General features: G+C 43.8%; 2 protein-coding genes across 6 annotated transcripts in view; both read right to left on the bottom strand.

The window, feature by feature from the left end:
* Positions 1–2615, bottom strand: part of FNIP1 (folliculin interacting protein 1) — a 66487-nt gene extending 63872 nt beyond the window's left edge. The window contains exon 1 of one of the 2 annotated variants that reach the window (XM_035560762.1): positions 2455–2615. In XM_035560762.1, coding sequence (XP_035416655.1) covers positions 2455–2543 — 89 coding nt within the window. In that variant the 5' untranslated portion in view covers positions 2544–2615. The remainder of the gene's footprint in view (positions 1–2454) is intronic. The other variant, XM_035560764.2, reaches the window with a different exon arrangement.
* A 4177-nt stretch (positions 2616–6792) lies between these two features.
* Positions 6793–18617, bottom strand: MEIKIN (meiotic kinetochore factor). Of its 4 annotated transcripts, none has more exons than XM_035560754.2 (13): positions 18241–18617; positions 16496–16583; positions 16206–16284; positions 15247–15307; positions 14254–14400; positions 13670–13789; positions 13389–13425; positions 12086–12147; positions 11319–11413; positions 10789–10971; positions 10351–10431; positions 9300–9423; positions 6793–6982 (listed from the first exon to the last, which is right to left on the bottom strand). In XM_035560754.2, the coding sequence occupies exons 1-13, from the start codon at positions 18398–18400 to the stop codon at positions 6936–6938; spliced, it is 1284 nt and encodes a 427-aa protein (XP_035416647.1). In that variant the 5' UTR covers positions 18401–18617; the 3' UTR covers positions 6793–6935. The 4 variants fall into 4 exon arrangements, with proteins under 4 accessions (XP_035416647.1, XP_035416648.1, XP_035416649.1 ...); XM_035560755.2 differs by having other exon boundaries at positions 10351–10428; XM_035560756.2 differs by lacking the exon at positions 9300–9423.
* Between the last annotated feature and the right edge of the window lie 743 nt (positions 18618–19360).

The raw sequence follows: 19360 nt of genomic DNA, 5'->3' as shown, positions 1-19360 counted from the left end.
CCTAAATATATTAAGTGAATTCATGCATTTTTTATGGGTATTCTAAAGCCTCCTCAATAAGAGGACCAAGCTTTCACAGTGAAGGCAAACAACAATAACAGAGTTCACAATATTTGGAAAAAAGTTCTGTTATTTAAAACATAAGCAATAATAATATATCAACACAATCTTGTACCACTGAAATTGATGAGAGTGTTGCCCTCAGGTTTGCTGGAAACACAGGAACAGACTAAAAATCCAGAGTGCTTGCTTCCAGTCTCTAAATTCACAGCCGTAATAAGTAATGGTCTGTGTTTTGTGCATTATCCAAAAGTTTCACCAGTAACTGATAAGGCCATATATAGCGAGGATTAACTCAAGACTTATCCCCATTTGGAAAACAAAAGAAGCCATTAGGCAACATGCCTAGAGGGCATCTGTATTAGTCCTCGAAATATAATACTTGGCTCTTGTAAGAAAGAGCCAGGTCTCGCACTCCCCCCTGTCTCCACCAGGAGAACCATCAGCCTCCTCTTGGGATTTTACACAGGTCTGCCAAAAAATAAATAACAACTGCAAATTCACTGGTTGCTGGTTGACAGATCATACCACAAAGCAAAACGGCACTACGCAAGCGGAGGAGGGTAAGGCAGACAGCGTGACATATCTTTTTGAAAATTCACATCCAGTTTGGCACAGAACGATGCATGTTAAGAGGGAAGAAGAGACGCCTCCTTGCAGAGTACTCACTTTCGCTTCTTTCAACACAGGCGTGATCCCCACACTTCTGCCCCAGGGTCTGCATTGCAGCTGTTGAATTAACCGCCAGTCTCCATACAAATTCATCATTACCAGAAGTCTTAACAGGGTGGAAAAGGCACGGCAATTATAGAGACCAGCCCTAGTGACCCTCCCCATCAAGGGTCCTGAGCCCAGTATTCAGCTGATTTAGAAAACTGGATGACATGGACATAATTGCAGAGTTTTGTCTCTTAAAAAATAATACAAAAAAGAAGAAAAAAAAAAGGGACCACCTTCCAGTAAATGGCAGGGAGGCGTGGGAGCAGCTGTGACCAGTGTCTGTGGAAGGCACGCTGTAGTTGTAACAGCACCGGACCTCACGCAGCGTCCAGCCATGTTTCCTGCCTGTGTAAGGACACCACAGACCCGTCGATACCGGGATGCTTCGGTTACTGAAGTTATGCTCCTGACCACCTGAACTGCCGTCTGAAATTCTATCAGGGCAGCTACACATGCCACCACGTAAGCTGAGCGCATCAGCCAGGTATCTCCCCTTACAGGGCAACCCAAGGGCTGGTCATCTCTGAGCCTGGTGGGTAATAAATGTCAGGACGGGATGGAGGAGTGCTTTATGACATTGGTAGAAGAGTTTCAAGACATGCACAACTCTTAGTAGCGAAGCGCGTTTGATTTGAATTCGAGTTGAAAACTTTGCACTTTAAAACGATTTTGCAGGCTACCTTTTGGCCACTCCAGCCAAGACTGGGACCGCATCGCCTTCCAGCGTAGCAATTACCTGTCTGTGCAACAGCAGCACTTCATTTCGCAGCCACAAAAAGCTCCAGTCCGTGCCCTAACCTCTGCACCGAGCCCTGGGTGACGTCTAGGCCCCGGTGCAGGGGTGCCGAGGGAAACGTCCCCCTGCACACAAAGAATTTTGGTGGACCACCAGAGCCCAGGCTGTCCCTGGCGAGGCCACCAAGGCGCAGGCCGCTGTGATGGGGGCAGATCCCAAGCAGCCCCAGGGGCTCGGGGCAGCAGGACGGGTTCTCCTGGAGAAAATACTCCCCTCTTTTTTTTTTTTTTTTTTGCCTGCCGGTGTTGTGCTTGGCACCTTTCGGTGGATCCAGTCGTGTTGCGGTTAGATCACGACAAACCTCACACGTAACCCCTACGCTTGGCTTGGCTGTAGGGGAAAACTCGGCGTTTCCAAACCCTCCCCTCCCGCACATTTTTCAGGTTGCTCCCTGCGGATCACCAGCCGCCCGCCCGTGACAAGCGGCATGGCGCCTCCTCGCCTCCCCCCCCGGCCCCGAGCATCCCCCGGGGAAGCCACCGAGGGCCCCGCACCGGCTCCGGGGGCCTCTCAGCGGCCCGGGGGGGTGCTGCAGGCGGCTGGGCGGCGGCGGGGCACGGGAGGGGGGCTCCGGCTCCGGCCCCGGCTCGGCGCCCCCGGTGGCGGGGGACGGAGCCCCGGGGCCAACGGAGCGGGCGGGGAGGCTGAGGGGAGCCGGGGAGCGCCGCCAGGAGGGGCCCCGCGCTGCCGGGAGAGGGCTGCGGGGGAAAGCGGGCTGCGGGGGAAGGGGCGCTGCCGCCCTTCTTCCTCCCCTCCCCTCCCCTCCGCCTCCTCCTCCTCCTCCTCCTCCTCCTCCTCCTCCTCAGCCCCTCAGCGGGCGCAGAAGTTCGGGGGCGGGGGGGGGGGGGGGGGGCGCAGGGCGGCCCCGGCCCGCTCACCTGAAGACGCAGTCGTCCCTCGCGTCCCTGGCGGGGGAGACGAGCCCGTGCTTCTTGTTGAAGAGCTTCTGGAACAGGGTGGGCGGCATCTTGGGGCCGCCGCTGCCCCCCGGCCGCCGCCGCCGCCGTCGCCGCCGCCCGCCGCCGCCGCCGCCCGCCGCCGAGCTGCGCTGAGCGCCGTCCCCTCGCGGCTGGTTCCGCCCGCCCGCCTCCATTCGGTGTCACAGTCATATGACGGCCATTAGTCACCCGCCGCGGCCGCCAGGGGCGGGACGGGGAAGGAGCCGCGGCCCCCGAGCCCGGGAGCGCCCAGCGGGGGGAACGCGGAGCCCGGCCGGGAACGCGCGGGGGAGCCCCGGGGCTCCGGCGGGGGCAGCGCGGGGCAGGGCGAGGCGCGGCCCCGCTGCCTCCTGCCCGGGGAGACGCGGCCGGGAGCCCCGCTTCCGAGCCTCTCTCAGCCCCGCAGAGGCTGTCGGAGCAGCGTTCCGCTGCTTTCCTGCGTTCTCGTCTTCTCCGTTAAAGCCCGGAGCTGCAGGACCCCAGCTCCTGCCCCCTTTCTTCTCGCCCGGCCCCGGCTGGGGGCAGCTGAAGGGGCCTCTCCCGCACCGCAGCCCCGACAGAAACAGCGCTCAGCCCCAGCCCTCCGCGAGTCAGGCGACGGGAAGGAAGGTGGACCGCAGGCATTTGCATGCAGAGGAAGCCATCATAACAAATAAAACATCCGCCTGCAGAGCGGCATCGGGGACGTGATGCGCTGCGGTTGAAGCCAGAACAAATATAAGCAAAAAAAAAAAAAAAAAAAAGTTCGATAGATTTTATAAAATCAAAAGGAATTGCAGATTTTATTTAATTATTTATTTTGCAGAACTGTTTATTAATACACCTTTAAACGAAATGGCAACACTGGATACAGTTAACAGCCTCCTTCACTGCCTCCCTCTGTAGACACAAGACTAGCAGAAAGCTAATTAATTAAGAACTGGGTAAACAGAAGTGATTCATTGCTTTCCCTAGAAAATGGAATTAAACTAAGACATAATGTTACTATGATGTAACATTAAATTAAAATACTTTTAAACAAGGATAGTTTAGTGGGTAACACGTGCAGGGGATGGTTCTGTAGATAGATGTAACCAGCCACCTGGAGGAACTCTTGCTTTTCACCTAGTAGAAGTTGATGATGATTATAATAGAAACTAGGAATTAACGTTCAGATGCATCTTTTCCCCTTTGTTCTGTATGCAGGATACACCTGCCTGCTGCAGATATACAGACGATTGATCTTTAGGCTTTCACATGGTGAAAGAATATAATACCTTCAAAGTCGGCATAGAAATACAGTTTCAAATAAAACCTTCAAGTAGGGAATAATACAAAATCATAGAATTTGGCCAGGAAATGCAACTGAGCTTTCAACAGTTTCAAAATTTACAGCGTTGAAGATTCAGCTAATCTCAAGTGCATTAAAATTCAAGTTGACAGCGTCCCTTTAAAATATTAATCTGTTCCCAAAGCTCCTAAATTAACAGCAAGGGATTCTGAAGCTTGGTTAACATACCTTAATCAAGGTAGCAGACATGATGGACAGTAAGAGAAAATGAGATGAATATGTGATTAACCATCCATTTTCCTGTAAAAACCTCCCCACAGACAGATCCTTATACCTACACAAAAAACATGAGTTTCAATTTATCTGTCCAGTCTGCATCGCCTTGGGCATCGGGCCTGGCCTGTCTTTACAGAGATTATGGACCAAGATATAGAGCCTCTTGCATATTAATGGCTTTACACTCCAACAGCAGGCACACATACCCCCCTAGCATTTCAATGAAAGAGAAAAAACATCTTTCATCATCTCCAAGCACTTTGCCTCCCGTAAGTACCATTAGGATCAAAAGTAACTGAAAAGTATTAATGAAAACCTTCTTAGAGTTTTTTTTTTTTGTATAAAACATTTCCGAAACATTCGTCTACAATACTCATTTTCTAGTGACAAAGCACTATCACAGCTCTTGCACAGACTGACTCACTGCAATTCCTTTCAAGCCATTAAGACTTCATCATGTCTAGGTCTGTGACAGAGCAGCCCTATTGATATCGAGCGGACTTCTTTCCTGAATCACTGCATAAATAAGCTCTTACCGTCCATTAACTGGCTGTGACCCATAACTTTTATCCACTAACATGGAAGAGCCAGTTTCCACTGTGAATGAAATTTTATGTAGTCATTCTCCAGTTTGAAACCAAAACATGGGAAAATGCCTACCCTTTCAGAAAAGGGGAACAAGAGGGGATATTGTTGTAGCCTCAAAATGATTAAAATTTCCTTCCCTCAGGCAGAGCGCTAGCCTTGCAATTAATTATACTTTCTCTAAGAGTCAGACAAAAAATGAAAATAAGAAGCAGCACTTTCGTAACTGAAGGGAAGGACAAGAGAGATCGTGGTTCATGATATTTCTGTCTTCCTACATAGTCCCATCACACTGAGAAAAAACAAAAGCAAAACTCGGCAATTTTCAGGCTGTTCCAGCCAACTCCACAGTTACACAGTTGCTTTTTCCTCTTGCACTCTCCAAGTAGTTTGTCAGTCTATTTCCTGAACAGAAACTAAAACTGCTTTGGGGACAAAATACGTTTTTTCCTAGGACTCCGAGAATAACCCTTACAATAGACACTTTTTTTATTCTGGATCATCCTTTACTTGAACAATCATCATAATCACAACTAATTAGATACATTACTTAATTTTCCTTAAAGCTGCACCAGGGAGCTAACCTGCATCTCCTAGGGGCTCTAAATTCTTGCATACCTAATTATCAGCAGCTTAGCATTTGTAAGAACAAGGATATCGATAATTAGAAGCTTTCCTGAGAGGGCTCCAACAAGTTACTGGCAAGTTACTTCTCTCTGCTAACGCTTAAAGGAAACATAATTTAATGGCACCATTTTTAACCTTGAGCCATACAATATGTTTATACAGTATTTGTTTATAGACTAAACCTATAAGCATCTATCCATACTTGTTTCTGTCCCAGAGCAACAAGGCTTGAGGTCTGAACTTGCACAGGTATTTTCAGAAGTTGTCAAACCAATTAAAGTTGGGGATTTTGTGTCTTCTTGACATGCTTTCTGGAAACATGGAAATATCTTCTGCGGCATGCAAGTTCAGGATGATAATACTGAGAAACAGATTTCAAGATGTCTAGGAAGATAAACTATTATTTTAAAACATGAAAAAACTTCCTTTATTTCTAGAAAAGAGCCTGAGCAAGGGGTGTTGTTAGTGAGAACTTTGTAGGGATCCAACTTACTTTAACGTGCAGTAAATGCAAGTGGAGAATAGCTGTGTTCTTGTCAGTGTTTGAGGTGTTCGGCACACTGAAGAATGACATCTACAGATTAACAATCCACAAACTGAACTGGAAGCACTGGGAGTCTAACCTATGTGCCAAGGAGCATGAGCATAACTGCAAAAATCCAGAACACCAACAGCCACTGCTTGACAATTCGTCTATGAAGGGTTTTTTTTGTTGTTTTGAATTCTTGTATTCATGTAAGGCACCTGCTTGCTCTGCACAAGTCTGAAGCTACTAAAAGACACAAACAGCTGTTCATCTTTGACTATCAGATAGGCCTTCTGAGCCTTTATCCACAGAGCATATAGCTCCTTATCCTCAGGGCATCAGATCAACCTCTCTGCCAAGAAATTATATTGTATCACAGCATAAATTCAGTGTTGAGATTACCCACCACACAAACAAGGCTCAATAGACTTATGAGAATACGATGTCATTGTTTCACCGTCGAAATCCATCAGTATCAGCCCCAAATTTGCACCACAAAATGAAGGATCAGGTCCACTGATACTTAATACAAAGCAGTTCCAGACTGCAGATATAATACAAAGTTAAGCCAAGAGCATAAAGAACTGCCATCATGGGAGACGTGCATTCTCTACTTCTTGATTGGGAAAAAAAAAAAAAAAAGAAAAAAGAAGTAGGGAAGTAGAGAGCAACCTGGGAACATGATGGGGACGGGAGGGAAGAAATCGTAAGAAGCTACAGATGACTGATGTAAGCACCCCAAAACTGGGTATTCCTACCTCAAGCAGAGGTCACATCTTTAAATGCCAATAGCACTAAAAAAAAATCTAGAAGTCTTGGCACAGCAAGAGCCAAAAATAGATCCATTAATGGAATTTGGTCTGCTGTCCTTGAGTCACGCTTTTTAAAAATCTAAATGAACTAAAGAAGCATCTTTATGGAGTTTTTAAAAAATAATGGCCAGACCAAGATCTAGTTGCTTGTACAAAAAATTTAATATTAAAGTGTTCAAGTAAGGGATTTACAGACTTTCTGCAAACAGTATACTAAGTTTCAGATAATGTACATGCCAAAAAATGTGGCCATTAATTACTTATTAGTACTTCCGTTTCACCTCCCTTGGCTTCTTCTGTTGACTCCTGCTGAAACCCAGAAGCCTCATCTGCGTTTACAGTGGATCCAATTTTTGGTACTTGTAATAATATCTGGGAACAAGAATGATAAGTTAGATGCTATTTTCAAGTGTAAGAGAAGGCTTATTACTCTGACAAGCTGTTGAAATGTTTAAGAAAATTTATTTATAACTTGTTTGGAGTAACCTAAATCTTCTAAGTCAGTTGTCAGTGAGAAGAGAAAAACAGTTTTGAGCGTACGTCCATTCCTAATGAAAAAAGAGTATCACCCAAAAGACTCCTCAAGTAGAGATGGAAAGAACCAGCATACAAAAATCCCCCCACCCTTAATCAGTCGAAGTTAATTCCGACTCCCAGACTCTTCTAGAGAAGCAGTAACAAAAGAACAAGTTTTGTTCTGATAGCAACACTTTCTAAGACCCACTCGCCTACCAAGTATGACCTATGTTCAGTATTGCCACAATTCTCTCAGGCACATGACCTTACATCCTTGTCACACTGAGTTCCTTGATCTGTACGGAAGCATCACATGATTGCCATTAGTTAACACACACACTTAAAGCACTTCCCTGCATTCTAGATGCTGCATACACTCAAGCTGCGTTAAAGCAGGAGAATATCTGGAGCTAGGAACCTGCAATTCCATCGAAAACTTGTGCATATTCAGCATTTCTGAACACTATTATGCTTATACAGCATCACTACACTGGATTAAAACAGCATATATGACACATGAATACAACTTGCAGACACTGTCTGTAAAGAACTGTTTTAAATTTAAGAAGACATATGCCATCCAGCGGCACACTGAGAAACTTCAAGAGAGACCAGAAAGGGAGAGAATTTTAACTCTGTGGTAGCAATGAGACGATTCTGTACACAGTTCTCATTCTTGTTTTAAAAAAATCTAGGAAGTGAAGAAAGGAGCTTCCCCCTACGCTGAGGGTCTCAGAGAAAGAACAGAAACCTTTAGAGAGAAATAGACAATCCTTAAAGAAAAACATAGCCTACTATATGAACTACTTTCAGAGAAAAAATGTGGATGCTAAAGAGCTCAGTTTAGCTGAGAAAGCCGTAAAACCTGCCAGTGGCTGAACGCTAAAGTCAGACATCTTCACCTTAGAAATAAGATAAAGGATAATAACTTACTAAACAAGTTGATTCTAGAGAGTCTCCATATGAAGCTCAAAGCAATGAAGCTCAAAGTTGTGTACAGGAGCACCTTGAAGAGGCGCAGATATTCCCAGTGTTACCTAGTAGCACCTTCTGTCTCTAATGATCTAGCCTATGAAATGGAAACACTGCTAACAGATCTGAATGAACTGAAGCTAAGTCAAAAAAGCAGAAAGTAAACTGGAGATGTGCAACACAATGTCTTGTTCCGGAAGTTTAATCACAGCTTTGAAGACAGATCAGACAAAAGCAGCTTTTCTTAAATACCCTCCAGGGACAGAGTCTTTCTATACAAATCTCTCTTTCCAAAAGCTTATATGTTAGTTTAAATTAGCCATATTGAAGTGCAAAGCTCTAGTTTTCTTCAGAAGAATTCACCTTCAACTTGTCCTGTACCTTAATCAGTAACTTAACGCCCAGTGCCCCCTTAGGGGCCAAGAGCCCAGTTTTGCTGAGCCCTGTATAGGCAAATATTTTATAGCACGTGTCATCTGCTACAAGAAAACGCTTAGCAGAAGTTTCGGAATATCTTGTCTAACAACATGGAGAGTGAAGCTAACATTACAGGCAGGAAAGAGGGGTTGTTCAAATAGAATTTGTTCAGCAGAAAATTGTCAACCAGCTGATATCTTAACAATGCCAACTAAAAGTTACTCCCATGATAATGAAACAGAAAACACAACAGTTTTATAAAGAAGTTGAGATGCCAACTATGTATTTGGCAAAACAGGTTCTGTATCATCTTATTGACTGGGCAGCGGGAGAAGCAGCTTTAGGTACTTAAAAGATAAACAGATGATCAAGACAGATAGAAAGTTATTGGCTTGTGAAGACAGATCTTATTTTAGTATTACTTTCCAGTCCACACTGTGACACTTCTACAGGCCAGCTGGGGAAAGAGTCAACCACCTGTAGTGAGACGCAGGCAGATGGACAGTTTGTGAGCTCTTCCCACTGTTACACTGGCAGGCGTAGCCTTTGTACTCCTAAGACTGGCTGAATTGATATATCGAAGACCCTTCGAGCAGAAAGTGTTAGTGTAGTTTGTCTGTAAGTACTACTACGGGAAAACAGCGTTAAGTCAGGATTTGAAGTTTTCATGGCGTTTTAACCTTTAACCCTGTGATTCTTCCAAATATTCAGATTTTTAAAAAAGCCTTTAAACACAAATAGATAGTTATTATTTACACAGTGAATCAATTCTATATTCCATCACCTTCAGGCACTCCTTCAGGAAGGTGGAACTTTTTTGTGTTAACTGGAATTTGGTGATGCCTGGAAGACCTATCACCTGGTGAGGTTCTGACAATGGAGCAGATTTCTTTTCCAGAACACAAAGGCTGAAAAAATAACAACATTTCATTCACACAACTATTTAATAGTACTGTACATACTAGCACGTAAAGACTGGATTTATGGAGTGCCATAACATTAGAACTCTTTTCTTCTGGACTCTGAAGATCATTTTCTTTTTCTGAGCTCAGAGATGCACAAACAATTTCTTCTGAATTTACATATGGACAGGGGTATTCAGGAATAAGTTTTCCCCTGATGAGGCTGGTGACAAGCTAAGCTATAGCTCCATCAAAATACAAAACATGCAGCAATAACTGCCCAATTAAAGAACAGACAACAATTCAAATTAGATAACATTTGTTGGCTCATGTGAAAGATGTTCTATTGCTTCGAAAATGTGATTTAGGACTCCAGCCTCCTACTTTTTGTTTTCAGCCTGTAACAAGACCCTGATCTTCTCTATCTGTTAATCTAGTGCCCATAAACTGAAGCTCATTTGCAACAGTATATTAAGTTCTACAACTTAAATCCTTCCAAATCACCTGGTGCTAAATAAATTTATCTTTCTCTTTAAAGTTTCCCTTTTTCTACAAAAATCACAGTTTGCTGACTTGTTGGGAGCTATGGCGTGAAAGTAACAGAGACATTACTTCTACTCCCATACTGACAGAAGTGGTAGCACTACTTTTACTGACAAAGAATCCAAACTGGCATTTAAATAGCAAGTTTGTTTGGAAAGAAGAGGTAATGGGAGTGAGGCTAAGTGCTGTTTTTCCATTAGAAGATGTTATAAAAATGCAAAAAAATATATACCTAAGATTTTTTCTTTTCTTTTAAACTGTTCAGCTGATTGTATTTAACAGTTTGTTGTGTAGTTTGTATCGTACCATCAGCATAGCAAGAATTGGATTGTGCCAAAGACCATTTTGTTTTTAATCATTAAAAAAAGGTATAGCAGGATACACACTCACATCTAGCTTTGCACGCTGAGCATAATCAGTGTTTTCTAGGGCTTTTTTTTTCTCCATGATCGGCACAGTAGAATTCATTTGCTAAACAAAAACAGATAAGAATTAAATACAAAATTCTTGTCTACTCATTATTATTCCTACAGTATTCCCTTAGTAGACTATACTGCTTTATAGCAGCTACATTAAAAATCACTAACAGTTCTTAGCATTTAAGTACTGAATTCCAGCTGTTTGCTTTTTGTCTCATGCACTCCAGAATTAAGACAGAAAACCAGTTTATTGCAGCCCAGAAAAAATACTTTTGAGGTCCCCTTAAAACTAGAGGATAAAACACTTCCTAACACTTTTCCTATTTAATTGCTACTTTTGCCACGATTCAGAATTCTCACTTCAATTTCATGCCTTTATTCATCAGCAGAGCACAATGGAAATACTCACCACCACAGCATCTGTCTGTCTGGATGGCAGTGCTTCTGCTGTCACCCCCACTGATTTGGCTGAAACATTTGCTGGGACAGATTCAAGCTGACTGAGTGATGATGCATCATCTTCTAACGGATTAGAAAATTCTTCATTTCTCTTGCACTTCACCCCTCTGGGTTCGGCAGTCTGAATGTCAGGCTAAAGGATGAAACGGTTATACTTCATGTTCTAAAGCAAATCTCTAAAGCCTGGTAAACACTAACAAAAGGAATCTTAGCGTCATACTCGAGCTCTGCACAACTGGGCTGGTAGCAGTGACACAATCAGTCTGAAAAACAGTGAGCCCAGGGGGCGCTACTGGAGCTATCCAGAGGTACAGGCAAGCCACAAGCTGTGTCTTCGCTATGTCATGGTCTGCAAGCACCCCTTGCACGGGAACTACACTTGAATGCACATCAACAATTTTAGGTGGGGACTTCCACCTGTACAAGGAAGGGGCAAGTCGTTTGCGTTACAACCTAGCTGATTTATTGAACATCTTTCACCTTTCTTTCCGGTCCTATTGGTGAAGAACAGCGCACACCAGGTTTTCGGTCTGGAGTTCTCTCTCTTGCAGTTGTAATTTTACAGACTTTTTTTCCTGTGAAAAATTTCCAACAAACAAATTAATTTTGAAACGAAGACCACAGCTGCTCTTCAACCCATGTCCTACAGGATGGTTTTTAAATAGGGATTGTTCCAAAGCCACCCATACAAATACCTACTTCAATATAATTCTTATCTGCCTTTCTCCCTCCCCCCAACAGGGCAGCTTTACTCCTTTACTCTCCCTTTCCTTGGGGAAATAAGGTTGTTTATTAATTGTATGCTCACGTGGTTATTTACTGCTACACACACATACTATGGGAGCAGAGGAATTGCATAATCACTGCAGTCTCTGCCAGTGGCAACTTCTGCTGCTATTACAGTCCAAATTAAGCAGAGGAAAATTATGTGGTGCCTGGGCCAGAGCCAGAACTGCATCAGTCACCTTTCTGAACTGTAGTTACAGGAGGGACTCCTCACCCTGTTTGTGAAGGCTGATAGGAGCTAAGTTAAAGTAAGTAGTATGACTCTAAGAGTTTTGTTGCTGGATAAGTTAAATAAGAAAATGAATTTTCACTGAGCATCACAGGTGATTAAATATAAAAATGCAGTTTCATTTTTTTGTCACCCCCTAACAAGTTACTTAGAACCACGTCTTATCTGCTTGAGATTTTCAACTCACACTTTCCCTTCTAGCTACTGTTGAGCTTACCCTGTGATACTTTACCTGCCAGAGTCGTTGAAACACTTAATTCTGAAGAACCATCACTGCATTTTGATGGTCGCTTTCTACGGGAAGAGAAAAAAAGTGAACTGTTCTGAATAAATGTTAATGTTCATAAAACAACATACAAGGAAATCGTAGAAAAATATAGAATGAGTGAACGGGGTCTTTAAAATTACTAAACACCCTTCACAGTTATTTGATAGGTTATGATCTATCATCAAGTAACAGCTTATTCTGAAGATACTTGCTATTTAAAAGCTACAGAAGACAGTCACTGAAGAAAAGTACACAGCGTTGTAACATGCTAGGACAGAACATATTTAAGGAGGATGCAGGGGAAAATTTAGGATCACAATAAAATTCAAATTGAGTTGTGTAGAGATCTGTAACACGGCAAGACTATATCAAGATCATTTACACAACATATGAATGGAAACGTCTGTGTGTAAGACTGGAAACAGCAGCACAAGCATTATAAGAAAGGATATCATTCCTAGAAACAAATATGAGGAACGCGAGTCTATGCCAGAACCACAAGGCCTGCACTGTGGCAAAGCCAGCGTACAGAAGACTCTGTGAAGACCATGCGTTGTGATAAAACCACAGCACAGTCGATTTGCCAAAAGCAAACCTGGCATCCTAACAACAGGAGGACAGCAACAGGGTTGCAGCACATCACATATACCGTTCCTGTTAGGGAAAAATACATCCCCAATAAAACAAACAAAACAAAAAATAGCGGGCAGCAACCTGGCCTAAGATTTCTGAAGGCTGAACTCAGCAAGATCCTGAAGCAAAGGTGGGCCCCCATGTTAGCTAATGACTGCTACAGAAAATAAAAGATCTGCCAAAAACTAATTTTGTCCTGGGCAAGCACCGAAAATAAGGAGCTGACAACAGGCGCTCCTCATAGTCTGTACTGCACAGGTAATCCTGACCAGACCACCTGGGCATACCCATCTTGCTGTTTGCAACTGAATGAAATCTGACAAAGGGAGTATAAGTGGGTAAAAGCAACTTATTTAGGGATTTGGCAGATACACACCCACTTCCATAAAATCCCGCACTGGGTTTTCTTTCACCAGTTTCCCTACAGCTGCAGTACTGAAAGAGAAGTCCATAAAGCAAGCTCATACCTGCTTGTCTTAATGCATCAATTTGAAAGTTAGTGGGGACACAGGCAGTTGAAACTCACCAGAAGTGTTTGCAGGATCACAGGCTTATTCATACTGCCCAAAATATCATGTAAAAGAGGAAAAACCTAAGCATTCAGGTGCATCAAAGAGTCTGCTTTGCAGATTACCTTGTGTATTGGTCTTGAAAATCTTCCAATACAGGTTCTAAAAAACACAAAATCTAAACTTTAAAAGAAAAAGCTAAGCAAGCCAGACAGTGTGTATGCTAACAAATTATAAGTTATATAGCAAAATATTAAAAGCAAATGTAGAACTCCAACAAGAAGCTATTCCCCATTCCTCAGACATGTCTTAAATAAAATGATCGATACACATTTTATACAGGTTCCCTGTATTACAGTGAAATTTGTTTCTATATATATTATTTAGTATTGTAGAAAATAATTACCTAATATTGCTGAAAGATTTGAGATCTGTGGTATCTTATCTATGGCCACTGCTTTGCTGGAGTCCAGGAGCGTGGAGTTCTTGTATTTAATGAAGTCCTCAAAGTAAGGATTACTTCTCTCTGGACACAGAAGATATAAGTGCAAGCTTCCCATACTAGAATTGAGTGAGTTACTAAAATTTTGACCAAACCGAGTTTCTAAAATTTTGACCAAACTCTCATTTGCAAGACAATAACCTTAAAGCAAAGTGAAAGCATTGTCTTGGTTCAAACAGATGCAGAAAAGTTTGGGAGAAATTTGTCTCAAAGGTTGGCTGAAGGCAGATTAGCTGGTCGTTCCCTACAAACAGCTTGTATTAACAGCAAATACTTTAAGCTTACAGTACAATTCAAATTATATCAGGTCCTGATTCACTCTGGATTGGAAGACCAGATATACATTTTTCATATTAAGCACAAGTTGGCTCATGGCAAAGATCTGACCTGGTGCATCACACCAACAGAGACCACTAGTTTTTCTATCGTAGATAGTTCCCTGAATTTTTATGGCATCAAACACTTCAAAAAAAAAACAGAAGTCTCACCTAAACCTTCCTCATCTCTGAATGTTTCAGGGGATGGACAACTGTTCAGGCTTTCACTTACAGCTGTGTTATAATCTTCAGTTGAATCTGTATCTAAACACTCCAGGAGAAACGTTGAAACGCCTGTGGGAAGAGTCATTCCTGTATCTGGAGAGAGAGGCAAAAAAAGAAGGATTCCAAGCCTTGTACAAACCGTCATGATTTCCTTAGCTAAATTCCACTCCCATGAGAAGTTAAATATTATCAATTCAATATTTTTATACTGATAATACAGTTAAAAACAAAGGACATCCTGACGCCTGTTTTATACTACCATAAGCTACCAGAAGACACCTTCCTTATCCAAGGCTCACCAGAAATACCTGAAGAATTTAGCGTCTGATAAGGTAATAAACCTCAGCCAGATTTATTTTCTGAAGAACCATTTAGAAACAAGCTTTTAAAAACGAATGTTTGAGTAAATTGAAGAACTCATGTCAACAAGTAGTTCTGTCAACAATAAAACCAAGATCATGTGGTTTCAACAGGCTGGACTCAAGACTGTCTCAGGTGTTGTAGCCTTCCCCTCAGCAGGCAATATTAACAGCCTCTTCCCCTCTCTCCTCCCTTTTTTCCTAATGAATAAGCTAGACAGTTCTCTCAGAAGATTTTAAAATAAACACGGGCACAGGAAGTTTGAGATCGGTAGTTTTTAATTGCTAAAAGTATGCTGGCCACGCAAAACACCTTAAGTACAAGGTACACTCACCTACTTGGAATATTTCTTGTGCTGTTTGGGCTGCCTACAGTCAAGTCATGTGAACCAAGCACATGCTGAAATAAGAGGCAGAAGTCTAGCCAAAGATCACAACACCTTTACTGTCTCATAACATACAAGAACAGCACACCAATACTTTTACAGAAATATCATTAAAATTCAATAATGATTTTTTACACTTAGTTTTATACAGATACAATGTATTCTGTAAAATAACGTAGTATCACCATACTCACCTGAAGTAACATCAGCATTTTTCAGACTGTCTCTACTTTCAAAGTTGATTATCAGAGATTCCTAAAATTAAATGACCAATACAAACAACCTAAGAAAACTGGATATAGACAAATAAATGCAGTTACACGTATTCCTGCATTAACAGACAATAAGAAACATACTGTCTGGTACTTTATCACCTAAACTCGCTATTCAGAGCATGATTTGTAGCACTGTTTTCACGTGCCACCAACAAATCTGCAAGCTGACTTACAGTTCTAAAATCCATAACCAATATCCCTTAATTTGATCCTACAGTCTTTGCTGGGTGAGAATTCCAGTGACGTACTGACATCAACTGAAGTTACACGTTAGAGCAGTGGAGTAATGACTTTCCTTGTCTTGATTTTTAGTTAGGCACAACTCATGCTGCACGTTTTCAGAATCCCAGACTGTTCCTATAAACACAGACAACTTTACATGGTTTACACAACATATTCTATGAAACTAAGCGTTTGCAGGACACGTAAATTGGTGGACTCTAAGTGAGAGCTTTTTTTTTTTTTTTTTTTTTTTTTTTTTAAGAAAAATACTTAAATCACTATCACTTCAGGCCTTTGTAGAAGATTTCAGTTCAAACGCGTGTTGACCTATTTTTAATGCAACTGCAGTGTTAACTGTCCTGGAACAGTTCTGCTCAAATCATGCTCAGTCATCTCAAAATTCTTTGTTCCAGTTGTACAAACGTGGGGAATAGCGCAACAACAGTGACTTGCCAAAGACAATTTGCACTGGTGTTTTGCCATGCTACCTATAGCACCAACAGCTTCTGTGCTGGCCAAAACCACAGGAAAATGCCACCAAACTAGAGGACCACGTTATGTCTGAAAAATACAACTCACAAGAAGCTCTGCTTGAATAGAGAAAGAATTTAACATCACTTTTCAGTGTTAGGTAAATAGCAAAGCAGCATTTTCACCTTCAGCGGTACAGTGCTGTCTTCTATATTCTCCTCATTTTTTTCCAAGCCTGGTATTTCTTTGACATTCGCTTGTATGCTGCATTTGAAAAAAACAGAACAGAGCTCAGCTCAATACATGGAGCTAGAGGAAGCTGACATAAACTACAAAATTTGTTTATGAGCTGTCAACAAATAGCCTGAGAAATATCAGTGTGCCAGGAATTCAGTCTGTGCATCTCCAAGAGGCAAGACGATATAAATTATTAGCTAGTGTTAATTACGGTGCATTTAAATGTATTCTAACAGACCTTTGGTTGGATGAATGGCTCACTTCGGTGACTTCAAGATTTTCTTTAATTTTTGGTAAGGTTTTCACACTGGATTTTCCCTTCAGGCCTAGGGAACGAGAAGTATTTAGTTTGGCAATTTTAATGTTAGAATTCAACTGAATATTTCTAACTACAACACCTTTAAGCATCTTAATCTCTCTTGTCCATGCTCACAACAATTTTTGGCCCTATTTTTTCACAAACAGGGTGAAGTCTAGATTTGGTTTATTATTTCTACCCAAGCTTTTTTTTTTTTCATCAGTATATCAACAAGACCAAGAACAGCTGCAGGTGTTTTAGAAATCTGTTAATTAAAAGGAAAACAGACCACCTTGGAAGTGACCTTTGCTATACCAAGCCTAAAAGATCTTTGAGTCTAACCTGACTTTAAATGGAGTTCCTTAGTAACATCATAATCAACCACTTCTACATAAAAATTGGTCCTCACTGTACATAATCCAAAGGTGATGACACACGTACTTAAGAAACAGCAAATTACTTAAGAAACAGGCCAGGCTGGATGGGGCTTTGAGCAACCTGGTCTAGTGGGATGTATCCCTGACAGCAGCAGGGGGTTTGAATTAGATAATCTTTACGGTCCCTTCCAACCCAAGTCATTCTGTAATTCTCTGATAAATATCAGAGACACATTTTAATATCTTCAAGCTAGTTTTAGAGGTTTCAGAGCTTTATGTTTTATTTTCAGTAGCCTAGAGTTTGAAATGGCCTAACTTTTCTAGAGTCGCACTTTTAGGACAGCAAGTTAAAAAAGCATCTCCATGCTAAGAAACAGGTCTGACGTGCTGCCTTGCCCTAGCATCGTACAGGGCCCTTTAGCTAAAACTCCCTGGGTTTCAGGGCTGGACAACGTACGATCAGGACTCACCCCTTTCCCTCTTTCTTCCCCATACACGCCAGTATAAGCGAACAGACCTCAGCAGCTGCCTGCTGCACGTGGCCAGCTGTGCGAGAGAACCAAACGCCTCCATGAGCACGAGCCAGCAGAGCATGGCCAAGACCAGAAGCGATGCTCACTGCACCCTTTAAACTCTTTAAACTCCTTTAAACTCTTACCCATAGACAACTGAGACCTCCCACATTTACGTTACCACATTTACGTTACGTTACCTTCCCCATTTACGTTAGCAAGTCCCAAGACTACCATCAGTTTTTAAATCCCGTTCTGACCACATTTTTTCCCTTTAAAGCCTCCAATTCCTAACAAGAGATCGGCAAACTTGTATACTACTGCGAGGCCATTCCTTTCGAGGAACGGCTTTAAGCAAATTTTTAAAGCCTTCCAGAGGTGGGCAGGGGTTTTGTCACGCTGTTTCCAGAGGAAGTGGTTTGCTGGCCAGAAAAAAAAAAAAAAAAAAGAAAAAAGAAGTACCTTACGAAATAGAAAACTCCTTTTTATTACTCACTAATGGCTAGTACAGAGCAGAGGGCCCTGACCCCTGACCTGCTCTTCCCAGGCCGTGAGCCACAGGCAGCAACAACCTGCTCGGGCCACAACCAGCGAGAACCCAAACCAAGCGCCCCCGGCCGCGGGGATCTTCCATCGCCCTCCCCCGGCGGCTGGCCCAGCCCGCACAGCTCCCCTACCCGCCTCCAAAACTGCCGCAAAAACCTCAATTTTGGGCCAAACACCGCCCCCGGCTCCCCTCCCCAGCGCCCCGGCAGAGCGCCCCCCGACATGGCGGCGGGGAAAGAGCGGCGCTTACAGCCGGGCTGCGGCCCGCGGGGCGCCGCGCTCCCGAACAGCCGCCGCCGGCAGGGCTGCAGCGGGCTGGGGCAGCCCAGGGCAGCCGCCCCGCCGGGCAGCGGGGACGAGCAGCGCTTCTTCCGCGGCGCCTTGCCGCCCCGCCACCGGCACCGCTCCATTCCCCTCCGGGGCGGCGAGGGGCAACCCTCTCCCGAAGCACCCGGCCGCCTCCAACCGCCCCCGGGCGCCGTTGGGCCGGGACAGCCGGGGCACGTCTCGCATGCGCGGAGCCCGGAGCCCCCCCGGCCCGGCCCGGCCCCTCCGGTCCTCCGTGAGGGCAGCCCCGGGGCCCGCAGCCCGGCGATGCTCGGCCGAGGCTGGGCGGGCGCCGGGCTCGGCTCCGCCCGGGCTGAGGCGGCTGCGGGGGAAGGGGGAGGGTTGGATTTTTCTGGGCGTTACATCAATAAACATTGGGCCTGAGGGGATTTGTGCCGGGCGGGTGATAAATTAACGTCTCGGGCGGTTGTGAGGATGGAAGGGAGAAATGGAAGCCGAGGGGAACTGCCCCCGGCTGGGCGCGCCCGTAGGATCAGCCCTGGGGCCCTCAGGCTAGGGACACCCGGGAGGTGTTGGCAGGCTGCAGCTCTGGTGGCTGCCTTCCGTAAAGCGAGCGCCAGCCCCTGGTTTCTGGCGAAAAATGAATCATCAGAAAGTACCATTTCCCATGAAACTTCCAGCCCCATCCCACTCTTTCGTCTGGTGGCTTTGACTTGTGTGCTGATGCTGCTGCTCAGCTCCTCTGACCGCGACTAACAAATCTGCAGGCATATTTAGGTCTGTGACACGCCTTGCAGCCAGAATCGTGTACGTTATATTCCCTTTGGTGATCAGACCAGATGCTTCAGCTTGTGTGTATAGAGAAGAGGAATCTCGTTGCTTCTTTAACAAGGCAAAATAAGATAATTCCTTGGCATTACTGGATGACCAGCAAAGGGATAGATGCAACTGCACGCAAAAACTGGAATAGAGGCTGAGTGCTTTTAAAGTTTATTGTTTTAGACACAGTCTGAAAAAATACTATGCATTCCCAATTGTCAATTCATATTAAACAAGCATATACATTTTGTTATATTATTATT

The sequence above is a fragment of the Cygnus atratus genome, chromosome 14 (assembly GCF_013377495.2).
Source record: "Cygnus atratus isolate AKBS03 ecotype Queensland, Australia chromosome 14, CAtr_DNAZoo_HiC_assembly, whole genome shotgun sequence".
Lineage (NCBI taxonomy): Eukaryota > Metazoa > Chordata > Aves > Anseriformes > Anatidae > Cygnus > Cygnus atratus.
The sequence above is the reverse complement of the archived record's forward strand: the minus strand, read 5'-3'. Positions and strand labels throughout refer to the sequence as shown.

Coding starts and splice junctions, on each gene's coding strand:
- MEIKIN (XM_035560754.2), bottom strand. CDS start 18,400: ATGGAGCGGTGCCGGTGGCGGGGCGGCAAGGCGCCGCGGAAGAAGCGC. Junction 16,285..16,495: donor AGCCATTCATCCAACCAAAG/GTCTGTTAGAAT, acceptor TTTCAAATGCAG/CATACAAGCGAATGTCAAAG. Junction 9,424..10,350: donor CTCAGCGTGCAAAGCTAGAT/GTGAGTGTGTAT, acceptor TTATTTTTTCAG/CCTTTGTGTTCTGGAAAAGA.